This window comes from Carcharhinus amblyrhynchos, chromosome 4, assembly GCF_965287045.1.
Source record: "Carcharhinus amblyrhynchos chromosome 4, sCarAmb.v2.hapA, whole genome shotgun sequence".
NCBI lineage: Eukaryota > Metazoa > Chordata > Chondrichthyes > Carcharhiniformes > Carcharhinidae > Carcharhinus > Carcharhinus amblyrhynchos.
Genome location: NC_137327.1, coordinates 96,978,854 through 96,997,316, shown reverse-complemented (window position 1 = coordinate 96,997,316; position 18,463 = coordinate 96,978,854). Strand labels below are relative to the sequence as shown.

Genomic DNA, 18,463 nt, shown 5'->3' with positions numbered 1-18,463 from the left:
TTTATAAACTGTTATATCCGACATCCAAGCAATAAAGAAAGACAGATATATTTAAAAAAAAGAGAAAGACTTGCATTTCTCAAGTACAGAGCATCCCACAACATTCTGCAGCCAAGGTGCTTTTGAAGATTAGTTGCTGTGGAAATGTCAGAAATGCAGCAGCCAATTTGGTTATAGCCAGCTCCCACAAACAGCAGTGTGATAATAAGCAGATAACCTGTTTTTCTGATGTTGACTGAAGGTTGAATATTGACCAGGGCATTGGAAGAACTGATCCAGTTAATAACTAGAGGCCCCTGGTTTAAGATGATTAGCAAAGGAACCTGGTGATTAACAAAGGGCCACAAATGTCCCAGTAATGAGCTTTTGAAGTGCAATCATTGTGGTAAAGTCAGAATCACAGGAGTCAATACACAAGCAGCAAACTTCCACGAACAGCAATGAGATAGTTGGATAATCAATTTATATGATGCTGATTGAGGGATGCATACTGGCTAGGACACCAGGTAGAACTCATTTATTCTTCTTCAACACAGTGTCATAGGATCTTCAGCATCCACCTGAAAGAAGAGGTGGTATTTTGGTTTTACCAAATAAACAATGGCAAATTGGACAGTAATACTGCAGTGTAGTGTCAACTTCAATTTTTTTGTTCAAGTCTTGGCATGGGACTCAACATTCTGGCAAAGAGGCTTCAGCACAATGAATTTAGCCATGGCTAGTGCTTCTGAGCTTAACTGTGGTCTTTTAAAAGATATATTCTGTAATTGTAACTTCCTCTATTGACTTTTTAGAGACTTTTTAAAAAAAACATAAAAATTACAACAAACACTTCAAGGTGTATTGTAATTTAAAGAAATAATTTATTCCAAGTAAATGAACCACAATTAATCTGTCAGGGGCGAGTTTGGGTCTCCATGTCCAAAATCCTAAAAAGAATAACCAGCATTGTTTTAGTAAGTCAAAAACCATGCCATTCTAATGAGTAATACTTCAGCACAAGAAAAATAGGATTGTAAAGCACTCGACATTCCTTTTATGGTTCCCAGAATGGTGCCCAGGAGATCGAGAAACAACATTTGAATCTTGATATGACTATTTCCATTGCAATTTTCAAATATTGTTTGTTTCCTTATCCTATGTTACATAATGTTCTCTTTCAGGGCTCCACCCTTATTCCTTCAACTGTCAATATTTTTGACCTTACTGTGCCCTTTGATTCTGAGATCACACTCCTACTGACTCTAGAACAGCTCCTTCCCTGCTGCCATCAGATGTTTGAATGGACCTACTTTATATTAAGTTGATTTTTCTCTACACCCTAGCTATGACTGTAACACTATATTCTTCACCCTCTTCTTTCCTTCTCCATGAATGGTATTCTTTGTCTGTATAACGCACAAGAAACAATACCTGTCACTGTATACTAACACATTGACAATAATAAATCAAATCAAATCAAAAAGGGGAAAACTCTCATTTTTACCCTCAGCAAATCCAGCTCCAAAAACTTAGCTTTGACTTTCATGGTAACCAAATCTCTCTAAAAGACCCAGCTGCACCCCAGATTTGAAAACCACTGCACATCTTCTGTTGCCCTTTGGTCACTCGCAGCACAAAATAGGAGTAAGGGATCCTTCTCTCCCTCTGACTTTTTTCTAAGTAGATTCTCAACCATTTCAATGTGTTACATTTCTTTTGCTCTTATTCAGCTTTCACACTCCTTTCTTGTCAGTAATTGAGCTGTTGTTCTACTCTCTCATTTTTTTCTTTGCATTTCTTCATAAATTTTTGAAGGAGAAGAAGCTGTCATGGGGAATGTGCAGGGGTGTAGGACTGACTAAATTGTGCTTCAAAAGGGACAAGGTATTTGTAATAAGCTGAATGACCTCCTTCCATGCTGTACTATTCTATATTCCTATGATTCTACATTTCTTTGATTCTACTATGGATGATGGATATGAGGGCTAAGTTTTCAGAATCCTTTCTATTTCTCCTCTGCCAATTCAGAGGTTGCTCCCTTGGCTCTTTACGTGGCTGGCTAGTGAGTTTCTAATGCATTTTGGGAACTCTCTGTTGTGTTGGATTAGGCAGACAGCTGACAAAATGAGTAGACCTTTCAATCATGCACAGATCTTCCTCGAGATCTGTTGTGATATTTCATCCTCTGTCTTCTTGCACACTATGTGCAATTTTATGGGCAAGTTTCTGGGTGCACTAAAGGTATAGACCTGGTCTTCTATTCTATATTTGGTTTCTTCAGTGTGGAACAGTGAATAAAGCACACTAAATTGAAAGAGGTACAATAAATCACTGATTTACCTGGAAGAAGTTTTTGGGGTATTGGTCAATGAGGAGTGAGGAGGTAAAAGATTAAGTGTTTCGTCTACTGTGTTTGCATAGCAAGGTATCCTGAGAAGTGGAGGCAGTGCTAGGAGTGACTGAGGAGTGGAGCAGGGAGTCATGGAAAGAAAGAGGAGAACAGAGGAAGATGTGTTTGGTGATAGCATCATGGTGAAGGTGACAGAAGTAGTGAAGGATAATCCATTGAATGTGAAGGCTGGTGGGATGAAAGGGTGAGAATAAAGGAAACATTCTGTGGTTCAGAGAAGGAGGGAATTGGAATGCATAAGTCAAGCATCCTGTAAACCAGGGTGGAGGGAATCCTCAGTTGAGGAGAAAGGAAAATACATTTGAAAGGTTTGGAAGGTACTATTTCCAGAGCAGATGCAACAGAAATGGAAAAACTTGGAGAATGATGGGTTCAGAGACATCAAAGAAGAATGTGAGGTGGACCACATGAGGTAAGGAAAGGGTGGAAATTGAAAGAAAATATGATATTTTCGACTTCTGCAGGAAATGGCATTGATGTAAGTCATCAATGTAGCCAAAAAGGAGGTGAGGGAGGAGACATGAATAGAAATAACATTTCCCTTGAGAAGGAAGGATGGTTAGGACCCCCATGGTGTTCCAGTAACAGCCAGTATATTTGGAGAAAGTGAAAGGAGGCAAAAGAGGAAGTGTTCAATGAGACAACAAATTGAGCCAGCAAAAGTTTGGGCCTCCATTCAGTGAGGTAGTGAACAATCTTGGGCCATACAGAAAGGAAATGGATATGTAGCGGGATTAGATAACCATTGTGAAAACATGGAGTGCAGAAGATTTGCATATATATTTGGGAAGAGTTAAACAAGGATGAAAAGATTGAATTGAGAGATCAGAAAAATGAATTTTGTGGGGCAAGAATCATATAGTGCAGAAGAGGCCATTTGGCCAATTGAGTCTGCACTGAGTCTCTGACAGAGTATCTTATCCAGGCCCTCTCCCCTGCCCTAGCCCCGTAACCCCACATACATTTCCCATAGTTAATCCATCCAATCTATATATCATGGGACATTAAAGAGCAATCCACCTAATCTGCACATTTTTGGAGTGCGGGAGGAAACCAGAGAACCCAGTGGAAACCCATACGGACACAGGGAGAATGTGCAAACATACAGAGAGACACTCAAGGTCGGAATTGAATCCGGGTCCCCAGAGCTGTGAGGCAGCAGCGCTAACCACTGTGCCACTGTGTCGCCCCATGTTATTGGGTTTCCAAGGGAAGGAGACAGAAGTGGATTAAACATGGTTGGGGGCTATGAGCTTTGAAACCATGGAGAGAGATCACCAGAGAAGATGAAGCCAGCAATGGTCTTGGAAACAACAGCTTGGTGTTTGGTGATGGGGTCATGGTCCACTTTGTAAAAATGACTGGTCTTGGAGATAGAACTCCTTTTGACATATCTTGTTCAATATTCGTTCAACAGAGAGGGTCAGAAGTTTACAGATTATGTGGAGTATCTCTCTCTGGCATTTAGCCTCCGTTTCCAATAATTTGTTTAGGGATAGTCAACATGGTTTTGTGAATGGTAGGTCATGCCTCACAAACTTTATTGAGTTCTTTGAGAAGGTGACCAAAGAGGTGGATGAGGATAAAACAGTTGATGTGGTGTATGTGGATTTCAGTAAAGTGTTTGATAAGGTTCCCCATGGTAAGCTATTGTAGAAGATATGGAGGCATGGGATTGAGGGTGATTTAATGGTTTGGATCAGAAACTGGCTAGCTGTAAGAAGGCAGAGGATGGCGGTTGATGGACAATGTTCATCCTGGAGTTCAGTTACTAGTGGTGTACCACAAGGATCTGTTTTGGGGCCACTTTTGTCATTTTTATAAATGACTTGGATGACGGCATAGAAGGATGGGTTATTAAATTTGCAGATGACACTAAAGTCGGTGGAGTTGTGGACAGTGCAGAAGAATGTTGCAGTTTACAGAGGGACATAGGTAAGCTGCAGAGCTGGGCTGAGAGATGGCAAATGGAGTTTAATGCGGAAAAGTGTGAAGTGATTCACTTTGGAAGGAGTAACAGGAATACAGAGTACTGGGCTAATGATAAGTTACTTGGTAGTGTGGATGAGCAGAAAGATCCATGAGCAGAGAGAGATCTTGGTATCCATGTGCATAGATCCCTGTAAGTTGGCACCCAGGTTGATAGGGTTGTTAAGAAGGCATACAGTGTGTTAGCTTTTATTGGTAGAGGGATTGAGTTTCAGAGCCATGGGGTCATGTTGCAGCTGTACAAAACTCTGGTGCGGCCGCACTTGGAGTATTGCGTACAGTTCTGGTCGTCGCATTATAGGAAGGATGTGGAAGCATTGGAAAGGTTGCAGAGGAGATTTACCAGGGTGCTGCCTGGTATGGTGGGAAAATCTTATGAGGAAAGGCTGAGGGACTTGAGACAGTTTTCATTAGAGAGAAAAAGGTTAAGAGGTGACTTAATAGAGGCATATAAGATGATCAGAGGATTAGATAGGGTGGACAATGAGAGGCTTTTTCCTCGGATGGAGATGGCTAGCACGAGGGGACATAGCTTTAAATTGAGGGGTGATAGATATAGGACAGATGTCAGAGGAAGATTCTTTACTCAGAGAGAAGTAAGGGCATGGAATGCCCTGCCTGCAACAGTAGTGGATTCGCCAACATTAAGGGCATTTAAATGGTCATTAGATAAACATATGGATAATATTGGAATAGTGCAGGTTAGATGGGCTCTAGATTGGTTTTCACAGGTCGGTGCAACATTGAGGGCCAAAGGGCCTGTAATGTGCTGTAGTGTTCTATGTTCTATGTTTTCTGCCTTGTTCTCCCAGCGCATTTGAATCCTGCACTGTGCACCATCAGTCATTGTATTGTAATCATGGGGCTCTTACTAATTAGTCATGGAGCTCTTACTAATTCATGCTTCTTACAGACCTCAGAACCTAGGTGACTTCTTAATGCTCCCCATTCCTTTGCCAAAGATTGGTGGAAACAACGAAAATAAAGGAAAGTAACTCACCTAGTCTTCAGTATCTTAAGAATCACCTTCTCAACAATATCACAAAACCAAATTAGAACATAGAACATAGAAAAACTACAGCACAAACAGGCCCTTCAGCCCACAAGTTGTGCTGAACATATGTCTATCTACTAGGCTTACCTATAATCCTCAATCCTACAAAGTCATCCAGAAGTCTCTTAAAAGACCCTTTCGAATGTGCATCCACCACCACTGCCAGCAGCCAATTCTACTCACCCACCACCCTCTGAGTGAAAAACTTACCCCTGACATCTCCTCCGTACCTACTCCCCAGCACCCTAAACCTGTATCCTCTTGTGGCAACCATTTCAGCCCTGGGAAAAAGCCTCTGAGAATCCACCCAATCAATACCTCTCCACATCTTATACACCTCTATCAAGTCACCTCTCATCCTTCTTCTCTCCAAGGAGAAAAGACTGAGCTCTCAACCTATCCTCATAAGGCATACCACCCAATCCAGGCCACATCCTGGTAAATCTCCTCTGCACCCTTTCAATGGCTTCCTGTAATGAGGCAACCAGAATTGAGCACAGTACTCCAAGTGGGGTCTGACCAGGGTCTTATAAAGCTGCAGCATTATCTCCCGACTCCTAAACTCAATCCCTCGATTGATGAAGGACTATTGTGAAACGTATATTCTCTGTTTATTAACAAGACCAGTTGGAACATTTTCTATAGTCTTGTAAACAATATGTTTTGGGGACTAGTCAAGGTGGATAATAAACTGATTACCTCTGAATTCGTTATTCTGGCGATAGATAGACCGTCATTCCCACTTAAATTCCCCGTGCCGCCGACTTAATATAGATTGTTAAGAAAAGCCACTTCCAGATCATTTTAATCCTGAGAAGAAATTAAGTATTTAATGTAAGCATATCGTATAGCCGCGAATAAAACTCAAAAGGAGGGAAGAACGGCCACTTAATAAAAGAATGTTTCCTTGTTTCAGTTTTCTGGATTGCCTTTTTGATGTGTTAGTCCCTGGAATTTATCTAGACACTCATACCATGACGAACAAGGAAGTTATGCTGTGGAGCAAAATAAGGTATAAAATGTTTTGGTGCTTCAGGAGGTGGTTACACATGATGGAATTGGATGCTTGTTATTTCCTCTTTCGCTGCCAGCCCTTATAAAACTCGAGGTACGATAGTTTGAAATAACAGCGAGGAACGTGCTCCGGGGAACTACATGTAAGCAACATTAATATTCATTCGATTACAGGATGATATTAATATAGAAGCAATCCAGTGATCCAATAAATCTAGAGCAAAATTATATATGGTTTTAAAGAAAATCTGATGTAATTGAATACAGACATAAGTGTACATATATAACAAATCATCGACTTCGATACTTATCAACTGAAATAAATAGGTCGAAGATGAGTATAAGACAAGTGTGTGAGATAATTTGATATTAATTGCTTAATATTAACTAAACCCCAATTTAAGAAACGAATTCATGACAATATCTTGGATTTCTTTTCTAAAGCATTGGTGGGTCGGATTCAGTCAGGGTTAACAGTGATACTTTTAACAATTTCAGGCACAGGATAAAAACGAATCAGCTGCTTTTAGTAATGTATAAACATTTATGTTTCGAAAACAAGCGTTTACCGCAGCCCCGAAAGCAAAGGCGGCAAATCACTTCGGGAAGCTATTACTGTCAGTCACTGGTTTGGAATTTCTTTTTCCAGTTCGATTTCCCGGAGAGTCAAGAATGGGTCCCAGAAATTGTCAGTTTTTTTTAACTTTTATGGAAACATTTCTAGTCAGTGCATCGCTGTTCTGTATTTTTGCAGCTGGATTGTGCGATTAAAACATTTTTATTGCAGTTCTGCCATTCTTACCCGGTGATTGCTGCTGAAGGAGGGGGAATGGGACAAACTTGCGCTGATATTGTCATTCTTGTACTGACATTCTTCTTTACCAATAGATGGCGCCTTATTCACAAGGCTGAAGCCTTCCCGTCTCCTACAAACTTACTACTATTGATAAATTCGAAGCCCTTTGGAGAATTTCAAAATAACCTGTATTTGTGTAATGGATCCCTCGACCGAATGTCGAGTTGATGGAGTTAATTGTTTCAATGAACACTAATATCAGAATATTCTTTTGACAACAATAACTTTCACAGTATCATTAAAACACATGTCCTAAGACTCCGCACAGTGAGTGCCAATTATATAGGGACATGTTAGACGAGGGTGTAGCTTAGTCGAGCCGGTGAGTTTTTGAGGAGTTTTGTCAAAGTCATGAATTACATTCTCGGCGTCGATGATAAAGATAAACTCCCCTCTCTCCCCCTCCCCCACCCCCCTTTTCAATTGCAGCCTTTAACACAGTTGAGACCCCACGATCCTCTTCCAATGTCATTCCACTCTGGTTCAGCTGAGTGGGGCTGCTCTCACATGCTTTCATTCTTATTTACCTAACCGTGGCCATAAACTCACTTGCAATGGTTTCTTGCTCTTGTACCATCACCTCTACTACTCCCCAAGTATCAATCGTTGGCATTCTCCTGTTCCTCATCTACAAACTGTTCCTTGACACATTCAAAGGCACAGCATTGTTTTTATAACCTCAAAAATATACTTTTTTCCATAAAATTAGTAAGGGTACATACTTAATTCAAATTTGACATTAAATAAAGAGTAATACAGTTCAATATTTTTCCATACAACTGTGACAAGTGGGAAGGACCTGAAAGCCAGCCTGGAGCACTCATACCCTAGGTCTGATACCTGGAGGCAGTTTCCAAGCAATCAGCATAGACCCCATACCTCTGGGGGACCTGAAAGCGAGTGAAAAATTCCAGTTAGCCTCTGATAGTAGGCCTTAACAGGCTTCCAACTGTCCTTAATTGATTACCCATCACTTTTGGGAAGATGACCGAGGCTCAGTTTAATGCTAGCAAACCCATCCACCAGCCAGCAGCATGAGTATTTATACATTCTAGCTTCTCGACTCAGAGCCAAGGTGAAAATCCTGCCCCAAACCTGTGTCTCTATTACTGTTTCTGTATTTATCTGGTATGGCCCACAGTCTCTGTGTTATAAAAAATGTTTATCCAGCTTTTCCTGATCAATTATGGCTAAGATATCTCTTAAAACAATAGATCATTTTTATGAATGATTTATTTTCTCACAAATGAAGATATCAAGTTCTTAGTGAGCTTTGTATTTCAGTCATAAATTACTCTGTCTTGACTTAAAGGCAATGTCTGATTCATGAAGTTTAATTCACACATTAATTTATTCATTCATTCATTTCTAGACTCAAAGAAGATGTCCAGCTCAGAAGGTTTTGCTGCTATATTTTACAGCGAGCCAGGAGTCCTGGGACTCTTGGCCAATGTGATCAGTGCTTTCCTTGTAGCTCTTCAGAACTTTGCTCAAGTCAACACAAACATTTTGGCCAATGGAACTGAAAACATCCTGGCAGGTCAGTAAAAACATAGCTGTATACTGCGGCTGTGATTAGTGATCACCTCACAGCAATAAAAACTCTCATCTTATTTTGCTTAGATAATATAGAAACTAAACTTCAATTGCCTGACAACTTAGAGATGTTTTGTTGTAAAATGGTTCAGGATGATAGGATTTCATAACTATGACATGAAATATTGTCTGTTTCTAGAAAGGCTTCTGTGTTAAGTTTCTCTATATAAGGGACTTGACATTGAGAGTAAATTGCATTTAAATTTTACATTAACGTCACTGCAAAGCAGTGTTTCTTTACAGCAACACTGATGTTGTTAAGGTCCATTCTGACTTCTGGTGCATTGTCAGTCTTGTTCCAATACTTCTTGGACCCCCTGTGACCCAATTTATTGCATAATACAATATTTATCGAGTGAAAGTGCCCTCTCCAACTATTTAAACTCTATGTGCTGTTCAATTTCAGTACTTTGATACTGCCTCCTTCATGAGTTGTCACACTAATCCCTTTTAAAGCCAGTCAGAACCTAATGGCAGCATTATGCTGAAACTATAGGGTGTTACAGAAGGCATTTCTGAACAAAGCTAGAACTACCTTTTTAACAAATGCTAATAAGATTTTGAATAAGAGATTCTTTTCAAAAGGTCTGCTAAACCCAAGATCCCTTTTTAAAATTATTACCTTTTGACCTTGTTTGAAGTTATAGTGGTCAAGAATGGAGGAAGTATGAAGACTGTGATACGCAATCAACAGAAGCTTGCCAAAGGAACCAGTTCTATTCAATAATTCATTTTCTGTTTTTCAGGTGTTCACATTGTCTTGATTGGTGGAGTGACACAACTTGTTGCTGGACTAATGTCCTTCAGAAAGTACGATCATCTAGGTGGCACAGCTTTCATAGCATTTTCCGCTTTGTGGAGTAGCTTTGGAGCAACTCGGATCATTCTGGGAGCAAACTCCCCTCTTAATGTGATCTCTGGCCCTCTGGATCTAAAAAACATCAGCGTCGTAACTAATAGTTCAAGTGTGCCTTTGCCTCCTATTAGTGAGTCAGCTGTTGCAGGACTAGTAGCTTACATCAGTGTAGCATTTATTTTGGCCTTCTGTTCAGCTACAACCAATTACATCATGCCTTTTGTTTTTGGAGCCATAACAATTACACTCATTTTTGAGGCTGTGGGTCTCTTTGGCCAATGGGCTTTAATAGTATCTGGAATCTTTGAACTAGTGATTGTAGTCTTTGGGCTTTATGGAGCCACTGCCCTGCTTCTGAAGGGAGTCACCCAGAGGTACATCCTTCCAGGCTTTGGTAATGCATTATTCAATGTACTGCTTCTAGGAGCAGCTAATAAATCAACTTCTAAAACCATTGGTGAAGAGAAAAAGAAGAACACAAAATATGCTGAGCCTATTGCACTTGGTAACTTGTGCAGTGTGATATCTCCCTTCATCTTTGCTTTTTACTGCTTTGGGTACATGAAGTCTTTTTATGTGGGAGCTGTGTGGATCAGCATCAATTCTATTGCCCAGCTTTATGCCAGCTATTATGGCTATTTGCGCAGTGATGTCTACTTTGCCACTAAATTTGGTGTCCATACTATGTACTGGCTTGTGAAGGCCTGGGAAGAGTTCACTTTAACAGTCTTCATAAATGTTAATAATTTAGATAGCATCAGAGTCAGGATGACAGGAGATTGGTTTTTCTTAGTCACAGCTCTGATTTTGTGCCTAATGTCTCTGAATTTAGACAAACTTGAAATAATCCACAATGGCTTTTTTGTTCTTCTCACCATCTCCACTATTCCTCAGATTGACAGTGTGTCATATTACAGATTTTTTGGGGCAGTTTGCTCCATGTATACAGCCCTCTCCCTTTATGCAACATTTGCCAGGCTAGTCAACTCTATAGCAGAAAAGGCACTTATTCCAATTGGAACCCAAATACTCGCTTCAAAAACATTTCAGAATATTCTATTTATGCTGAAACAGAAGCTCACCAAAGCTGAGGAGCACCCTTCCTTTACAACTGTGCAGCTTCCAGATGCCCTCTTCTACATTTGCAATGGACTAGCGGCCTTGTCTGCCATCCAGAGTGCAGATTTGGATCCGACCCAAGCTCATATTACTATTCCCTGGGTACTGATCCCTGGAGCTCTGATCCAGCTTTACGTGTCCAGGATTCAAGTTCGAGGCGGACGGCGCTTTGGCTCAATATTACCCTTCTGTTATGCAGCTATCTGGGCGACTTGGACTTGGCTTCGATTTGCAGGTATACTTGTCAATGTAGGATTACCATCTCAAACAAATATATACACCAATTTCTATTGTTTTTCTAAAAGTTAAATTTATTTAACTTACACAATTTTACATTCAAAAAGTTGTTTATTCTGTGCTGCAAGGAGTGTCCCCATTTGTTTCGTCAATCTACCCAATGTTAAAATGGTCATGTTTGCAAAAAAAAATTCTGCAGTAATAAAATCATAATTCATTCAAGGGTATGAACTATAGGCATATATGTGCTGTACATTTATTTATTATTGTAATTTATCTATCTATCTATCTACAATTATTTATATATTACACTAACCTATAATGTAACACAACATTAATCTATTATTTACATTTTTCTAGTTTAAAGATCTCATACCACAGAAACAGCACAATGTCATACAACTACAAGATATGTTGCTGCATATTATTCAAATTTAGTAAATATGTTTTAGCCTTCTCAGTTGTGATACATGGACAAATTGTTAAGATTTTGTCACCATTCCCTGGCCCTTTCACTTCACTTTATGTGTTTAGGATTCATTTACAAGGATGGAGATGATTTTGTGATACCATCCTGCTACACAGATATCTAGATGATCACTTCCTCCTTTGTCCTTGAAATGTTAGGAATGCTTTACAGCTTACCTCTGACATTTTTCCTCACTATGCACAACCCATTGTCCTATGTCATGTTAGCATAGAATCATGTTAGCATAGAAAAGAAGTTGCTGCATTTGTATTAAAATTTCACACAAAAGCATCTCTCGCAGAAAGTTTTAATTCTCAATCAATTCTTAACAGCCTGGAAATTTCCATGGACTATTTCTTTGCTATCATTATCGTCACTGGAAATTTTCGGCCATACTTTCTTGCTTAATTTGCTCAGCTATTGACAGTAGTATTATACACTAATAGTCATGTTGGTCTAAGGAGTTTTGTAAATATCTATTTCTTGCAGGTCATCTGTTAAATATTGATCCCAGTTCTGATGGTGGATTCACTGCAGGAGCCATAGCTTTCCTTATAGTCAACATGTTTCTGGTTATCTTGGGTGAGTGTTTTACTTGTAATTCTTCTCAGTTTGTGCTTTTCAATGCCTGGTGCCAATGAGGAATTAATTTATTATGTGTTCTATCACAGCTTTGTATATTAATGTAGTGCTAGTCCTGGTCACAGTCATTATGGAAGTGATAATCATCTGCTTTCTACTCTTCACCTTGGAGCGGCTGCCTCTTCCCCTAGAAGGTAAATCACTAGTTTGTGTTATTTTAATTTTCTAAAGATGTCCATTTTACTGGCACCTGAGCATTGACAACTGTTTCTCTCCATTGTTAATCAAACAGGTGTGATGCTGGCTTTGTTCAGTCTTGTCTGTGTTTATGGAGCAACTGCCTCTTTTGCCAACCATATGTTTGGGAAACAACTAATTCCTCTGGGTGACTCTCTTTTTAAGGTAAGTACATTACGATATCTATTTGCTTCTAATATTGATCACTTTTCAATATATTGCACACTGAGCATCAAGACTATTGGTGGAATTTTACCGGCACATCCACCCAAGATTCATATGATCCCACCCAAGGCCAATGGAGAATGAGCCATGCCTATCCCTGGAATCAGGATGGACGTGCTGGTAAAATTCCAGCCTAAGTTTGGCGTTCAGTTAATACAGGATTACAGGGCAGGGGATTTTTGGACCAGTGCATTTAGACACAATTAAGGTGCCTATTTTAATAGTCATAAATTTGTCCTTATTATTAAATCTTTTAATTATGTATTGTTGCTTATATTTAAATAGCACAACTTTCTAAAGCTTGGGAAGCAAAGCAGTTAAGTTGGTTGAACATATGGGTTTTGGTGCAGTACAAGGTGACGAAAGCACGATTCTAGAATTATAAGGGCTCAGGCTTGTAGGTTTTTCAGCTGACTTTACTTGCCATATCGAACAGCATTGTGCATTTTATGAGGGGAAGTGAGAGTCACACCAGCAAGGCCAAAGATGCCAGCAAGGCCAGGAACCCAGAAATTAAGGCACCATTTTATAAGGACCTCCAGAGTTCCAACTTAAATAAAAGACCTCCCCTCACCTCTTCCCAGGAAATCAGGATACACCAAAGCATTGGTGCATCCTGTGGCGTTCCACCACAATGCCAACACTGGGGCTTCTCCCCCACCATAACAGCAACATCAGAGATTCCCATCTCCACCACAAAGCCGACATCGGGCATTTCCCCCCATCATAACAGCACTGCCAGGGGCACGATCCGGACACAATCCTCACCACCCAGAACTTATGCTTACCTCCACACCACTGCTGTGGTCATCACGACTGGTCTTTGTTTTTGAAAACCAGTAGTGATTCACGCTGATGTGATATCATGCTGATTGGATGGGAGGATAAGACATGGGTGGACATTACGGCATCAAGGTAAGTACATGGTAATTTATTAAAATGTATGGGAATCATGTTCATGCCTTCTCTGGGCATAATCTTGATCACATCACCAGCAGGGATGGGGGAGATCTCAAACCGTAATCTTGCCAGTGTTGTTTTGGCTCTCTCACAAACTTTAGCAGCCATTATGGGAGTTGTGCTTGAGATCAATAGGGTCACTAAATCATGGTGCTATGACCCTTGACCCGGTCCCCAAGTTATTGGTGAGGTTCAGTTACAGACAAATAATTTTTTTTAAGTAGGCAAAGTTTGAGATTTAAGACACTTGCTCAGTGAATAAAACCATATTAAACAACACTGTGCATTTTACAAGGAGAAGTGAGAGTCATACCAACAGGGCCAAAAATGCCAGCAAGGCCAGAAACCTAGAGATTCCACAGGTTTTGAACAAACAAAAATAAACTTTAATATACAAGGCTAGAAAGATAAAACAATTTACCATGCATATATATATATTACACTCTAACATTCAGGATTAAGACGTGGTACATGTGAATTAACAAGCAAACCTGTAGGCCAACACACCACATTGCACAATAAATAGCACAATGCAACCAGAACAGAGGTCATGGGTTTCTCAACAATCCACCTGGACTTTAGTAACACTGTGAGTCAACCAATCTCACTAGTCTTCCCCTTTAAAGATTTAATCTGGGAATTTTCTCCAAACATTGCTCCAACTTGGCTGCGTAATGGCCCACCTTACAGCATTTCAATTTCATTTCCAGAGATTCTTGTTCACCTGGATTTCTGAGTATATACTCAATCAACAGCTCACAAGCACAATTGTCGTTCTTTGGCCATGCCAAGCCAAACACAACTTCTCCAAAGGGGTACATTTATCCCAGTCGTCCGCAGGATGGAGTAACCAGCCTGCCGTTGCTTTCTTGAATCTTCAGCGCTTCCCCAGAGCGCTCTTCATGTAAAGTCTATTACTTGCAGCCCTTTTCCTGTTTGGAACCCGTTCCTGCTCCTCTCTTTTTTACTTTAATGGTGACCTACCTCTACACCTTGTCTGGAATTCTTCTGTCTCTGTTCCCTCTCCTTTTTGGGATTTTTGTATGAGTATTTATTGCATGGTATAAAGCTCTTGTCATGATGAAATAACCCACCATCTGATTTTCTGTGGATTATATCATGAAAAGTTTCACTTGTCAAGGAGTAAGCTAACTAGAATCATATGTATATATTGAACTTTCCTGACAGTTTAGAAACTACTACAATACAATATTTAAAGTTTGGAGTTTTATCCAAATTTCTATAACTTTCTAATGCTCCATCCATTTTCTACTCCTGTTCACAAGTATCTTGTCCATTCATTAAACAAAGGGCAGTGCATTTATTTAAATATAAACAGTATTGAAGGTTGTTTAATGAACAAGTAAACTGACATAAATGTCTTGACTATAATCCGTTTTATGCTGCAAGGTACTTTTTAATTGCAGTTCTGATGACTGCAATCTGGACCTCGCACATTGATGATTAATTTTATAAAATAATTTTCGTTATAACACATCGATTAAAAACAAATTGTTTTTCCAAAACACTTAAAATTTATTATTCAAAAATCACAGGCTGGAGAAAACAAAAAGGCAGATCAAGAATCTTTGCCTTGTTCCATTTCTTTTTCACGGCAAACAAGTGGTCTGCGAGCTATTGCAAAGATCTTAGACTCTGCCCGTGTGTGTGGCATTCCAACTGATACTGTGTATGCTCTCGCAGCTTCCTGTAAGCATCCAGAGGCTATAAAAAGTATCTACAACATAAAGGTAAGGTTACAAAAAGCAGTGAGACATAAATCTGTGCATTGAGACATGATTCCTAACAGCTTTTCATTCTTATTCAGTATTTGCCACCGAGTGCACTTTCTGACCTTTCAATTTATGATTGCTGTCCATGATTTTCCAGGAGCGCCCTGCAGAGAAGCCCATCTGTATCTGTATCTCCAGTCTGGATCAGCTTTCTGCAGTGCACCCTCCATTCAGTCCTTTACTCTGGGAGTTCATGAATCAGGTGTACCCTGGAGGGATCAGCTGTATTGTGAAGAAAGGTGAATGGCTGAGGAAGCTAGGTATGCAACACAATAAGTAGAACATTTTGAGGCATCAGTGGCCCCTATTCAAACAGCCAGTTTTATTAGTTGATTAATATGAATTTAGATTAGATTCTACAGAATCAATGTGCATGCTTTATTAAAGGTGTTGGCACTGCCTATGACCATGTTGGTACGAAGGAAAGCATCATGATCCGTGTTCCTGACCACACTGTGACAGCCCATCTTGTGAATATGACAGGTCCACTAGCCATTACATCAGCCAACCCTAGTGGCGAACCTGATAGCATCCACCATGACATGGTGATCTCGTACGTATTCAAATATTACCTTTGATCTGATTGTTGTTTTGCCTTGTAGTACTTGCATTTTTCAACGTGTGTGTTCACATTTATCAATAGGCGCCTTGGGCACAAAATTGATGGAGTTTTATGTGATGGAAACTCCAATGAATTGGTTGCTTCCACTGTTGTCAACTGTACCAAGATTGATGAAGGTATGACAGTTTTGCTCAGTCATATTAACTATATATTCTGTTGGTTACTAATTAACCTGATTGTACCCGAGAGATTATACATTTCTTTAGGCATTATGGATTATATATGTGCGTTTTTCTTTAAATTGTATGCTAGTTTTAACATGTTAACATAGCAGTAGATGAAGTATGAGACCGGGTTACAGTTGGAGCTGCACATTTGGCAGTCTTTAGTGCTGGGAATTTTCCATCATAGCATTTGTTACACTGATGAATGTATATTCGTATTTCTGCAAGTCAGCCAAATGGAACTCATCTGTGCAGCTCTGATGTTCGTGGAAGAAATGCAATTGTAAACTGATTTTATCCGATAATTAGCATTAGCCTAACACAAACTTTTATAAATGAAGGAGTTCTTTTTGTTAAATATGATGTTAGTTTTTATGTAACATTTTTCAATAATTCTTTTGTTATTTTCAATAATTCTCTGATGACCACTTTAGTAGTAATTGCAATGGACTTTGGCTAAGATAAATCTGGTTCTCACAGAAATGATTTCCTTTCTGCAGAGGGAATTACCATTATAAGAGAAGGCTGTGTCCCAGCAGTGAGAGTCACTCAGCTTTTTGAACAAGTGAAGAACAAGCTTGACTAATAGCAACCGCAATGACTGAAACTTTCAGAACTGACATGCAAGGATGCACAGAACACTTAACATACAGCCATCAACTACAAATGTTAAGTTTGTTACACCTGTGGAGAATTTCTCATTATCAGCAAGTACAATGCAGTGGTACATCGTGGTTTCCTTTCATTAAAGGAAATAAGATAGATCATGATTTGTTGCACTTTTACAGTTATTTGTTCACCTTATTGAAGCAGCATTGCAGAGCTACTAGCTTCCTGATAGAAAGCTTGCTGATTCATCTGAGTAATACTTTGCAATGAACATTTAAATAAATGTCAATTTCAATAATTCTACCAATTTTATGTATAAAGTGAAAGTCATAAGATATATATTTATTCAGATAATTATAGTGAAGTCAGCCTACATCGATGTATTCATTGAATTCATTCATTAAGGAACTGAAATTCCATCTTCAATTTGAAACAAAGCACGGTTTAACTGTGAAGTCTGATTACATCCATATTATTTGTTATATTTCCACGTGAGGTTATGAAACTGAATACCAAATTATTTGTGATGTCATGTTTGTTGAATCAATGGCTTGTACACTCCAGGGAGCTGCAATCTATCTCTGTGACACGTCCTTCCAGTCGTAATCTTGGTGACATTTGCACATTTTTGATTATTTCCTAGTCTAATAGTAAACTGTCCCTTTTGCCAGTCTAATATTAAACTATGATTTTTGTCAATACTAGTTTTAATAAGAAGACACTACTTTTCTAATAAAATTAAAGGGAAATAGCACATTTTGGAAATTTGAACACAGCAATATCCAAAAGTGAAATGCAAGTTAACATTCCATTACTTTAGCGGATCTAAATTACAATGCTGTTGTAATATGTCCAGTAAAATGCTTTGTGGGCCCAAATCAGTTAATAACATATAAATAATTGTAAAAAAAATTTGAAATCTCTGAATAGGAATTAAAATCACTGTAATTATTATCTAGAAATGGCAAGGAGTTATTTTACACTGAATCTTTGTTATTACCTTGGTAGTTTACCACAGGTTCTGCTCTGCTTATTTCAAATTGGTTAAAATTTATTTTAAATGGGTGGATAACTTAATGCCATACAAATGCATTATGCTAATATTATACCCTAATTTCTGGACTTTTATACATTGAATAGCTGGTGCTAATATCTTCTTATTGTACTGTTTTGTTGTCTAGATATAATTCCTGAAAGGATACTGGAAGCAGATAGAATAGTAACTGACAAAAGAGAATTGAGTAAATACTAAAGAAGTGGTTTAGTCAAGTAACCACAGTTATTATTTGCTTAGACGTGCCTTCGGTTTTACTCAAAGCATAATGTGCGATATTGCCAAAACTACTTGAACACAAAATCTCCTGGTGAAAAGTGAAGAACCTAACAATGTAGATTTGATAAAGTAATACTTGAAGGTTTTGTATTATATTTCTGTTACTTGTACGAAGGATATTATTTGTAAATTCATCTGTTGTGCATTTGTGATTAATAAATATTATCCAGATAATTATATCACATCAGCGATATATTAGTATTTTTCATGTGCTATTTTTCATGAATGTGAACTGGATCTGAAGAGACCCTTATGAAGTGAGGCATCCCTATGGGTCCTTCCTGCAAGTTAAAGAACTATGTATGAGTGTTTTACTTTCCTGATGGGACTTCCAGTGGCTCATGGGGATTCAGGCT

General features: G+C 39.0%; 1 protein-coding gene across 1 annotated transcript; it reads left to right on the top strand.

Annotated features, from left to right (window-relative positions):
- Window positions 1-6,500: 6,500 nt before the first annotated feature.
- On the top strand, window positions 6,501-18,262 carry LOC145342233 (uncharacterized). Its single transcript, XM_080187611.1, has 11 exons — window positions 6,501-6,543; window positions 8,678-8,845; window positions 9,648-11,111; window positions 12,072-12,164; window positions 12,254-12,358; window positions 12,457-12,566; window positions 15,143-15,337; window positions 15,477-15,639; window positions 15,767-15,932; window positions 16,023-16,117; window positions 16,666-18,262. The coding sequence occupies exons 2-11, from the start codon at window positions 8,689-8,691 to the stop codon at window positions 16,749-16,751; spliced, it is 2,634 nt and encodes an 877-aa protein (XP_080043737.1). The 5' UTR covers window positions 6,501-6,543; window positions 8,678-8,688; the 3' UTR covers window positions 16,752-18,262.
- The last annotated feature ends 201 nt before the right edge of the window (window positions 18,263-18,463 follow it).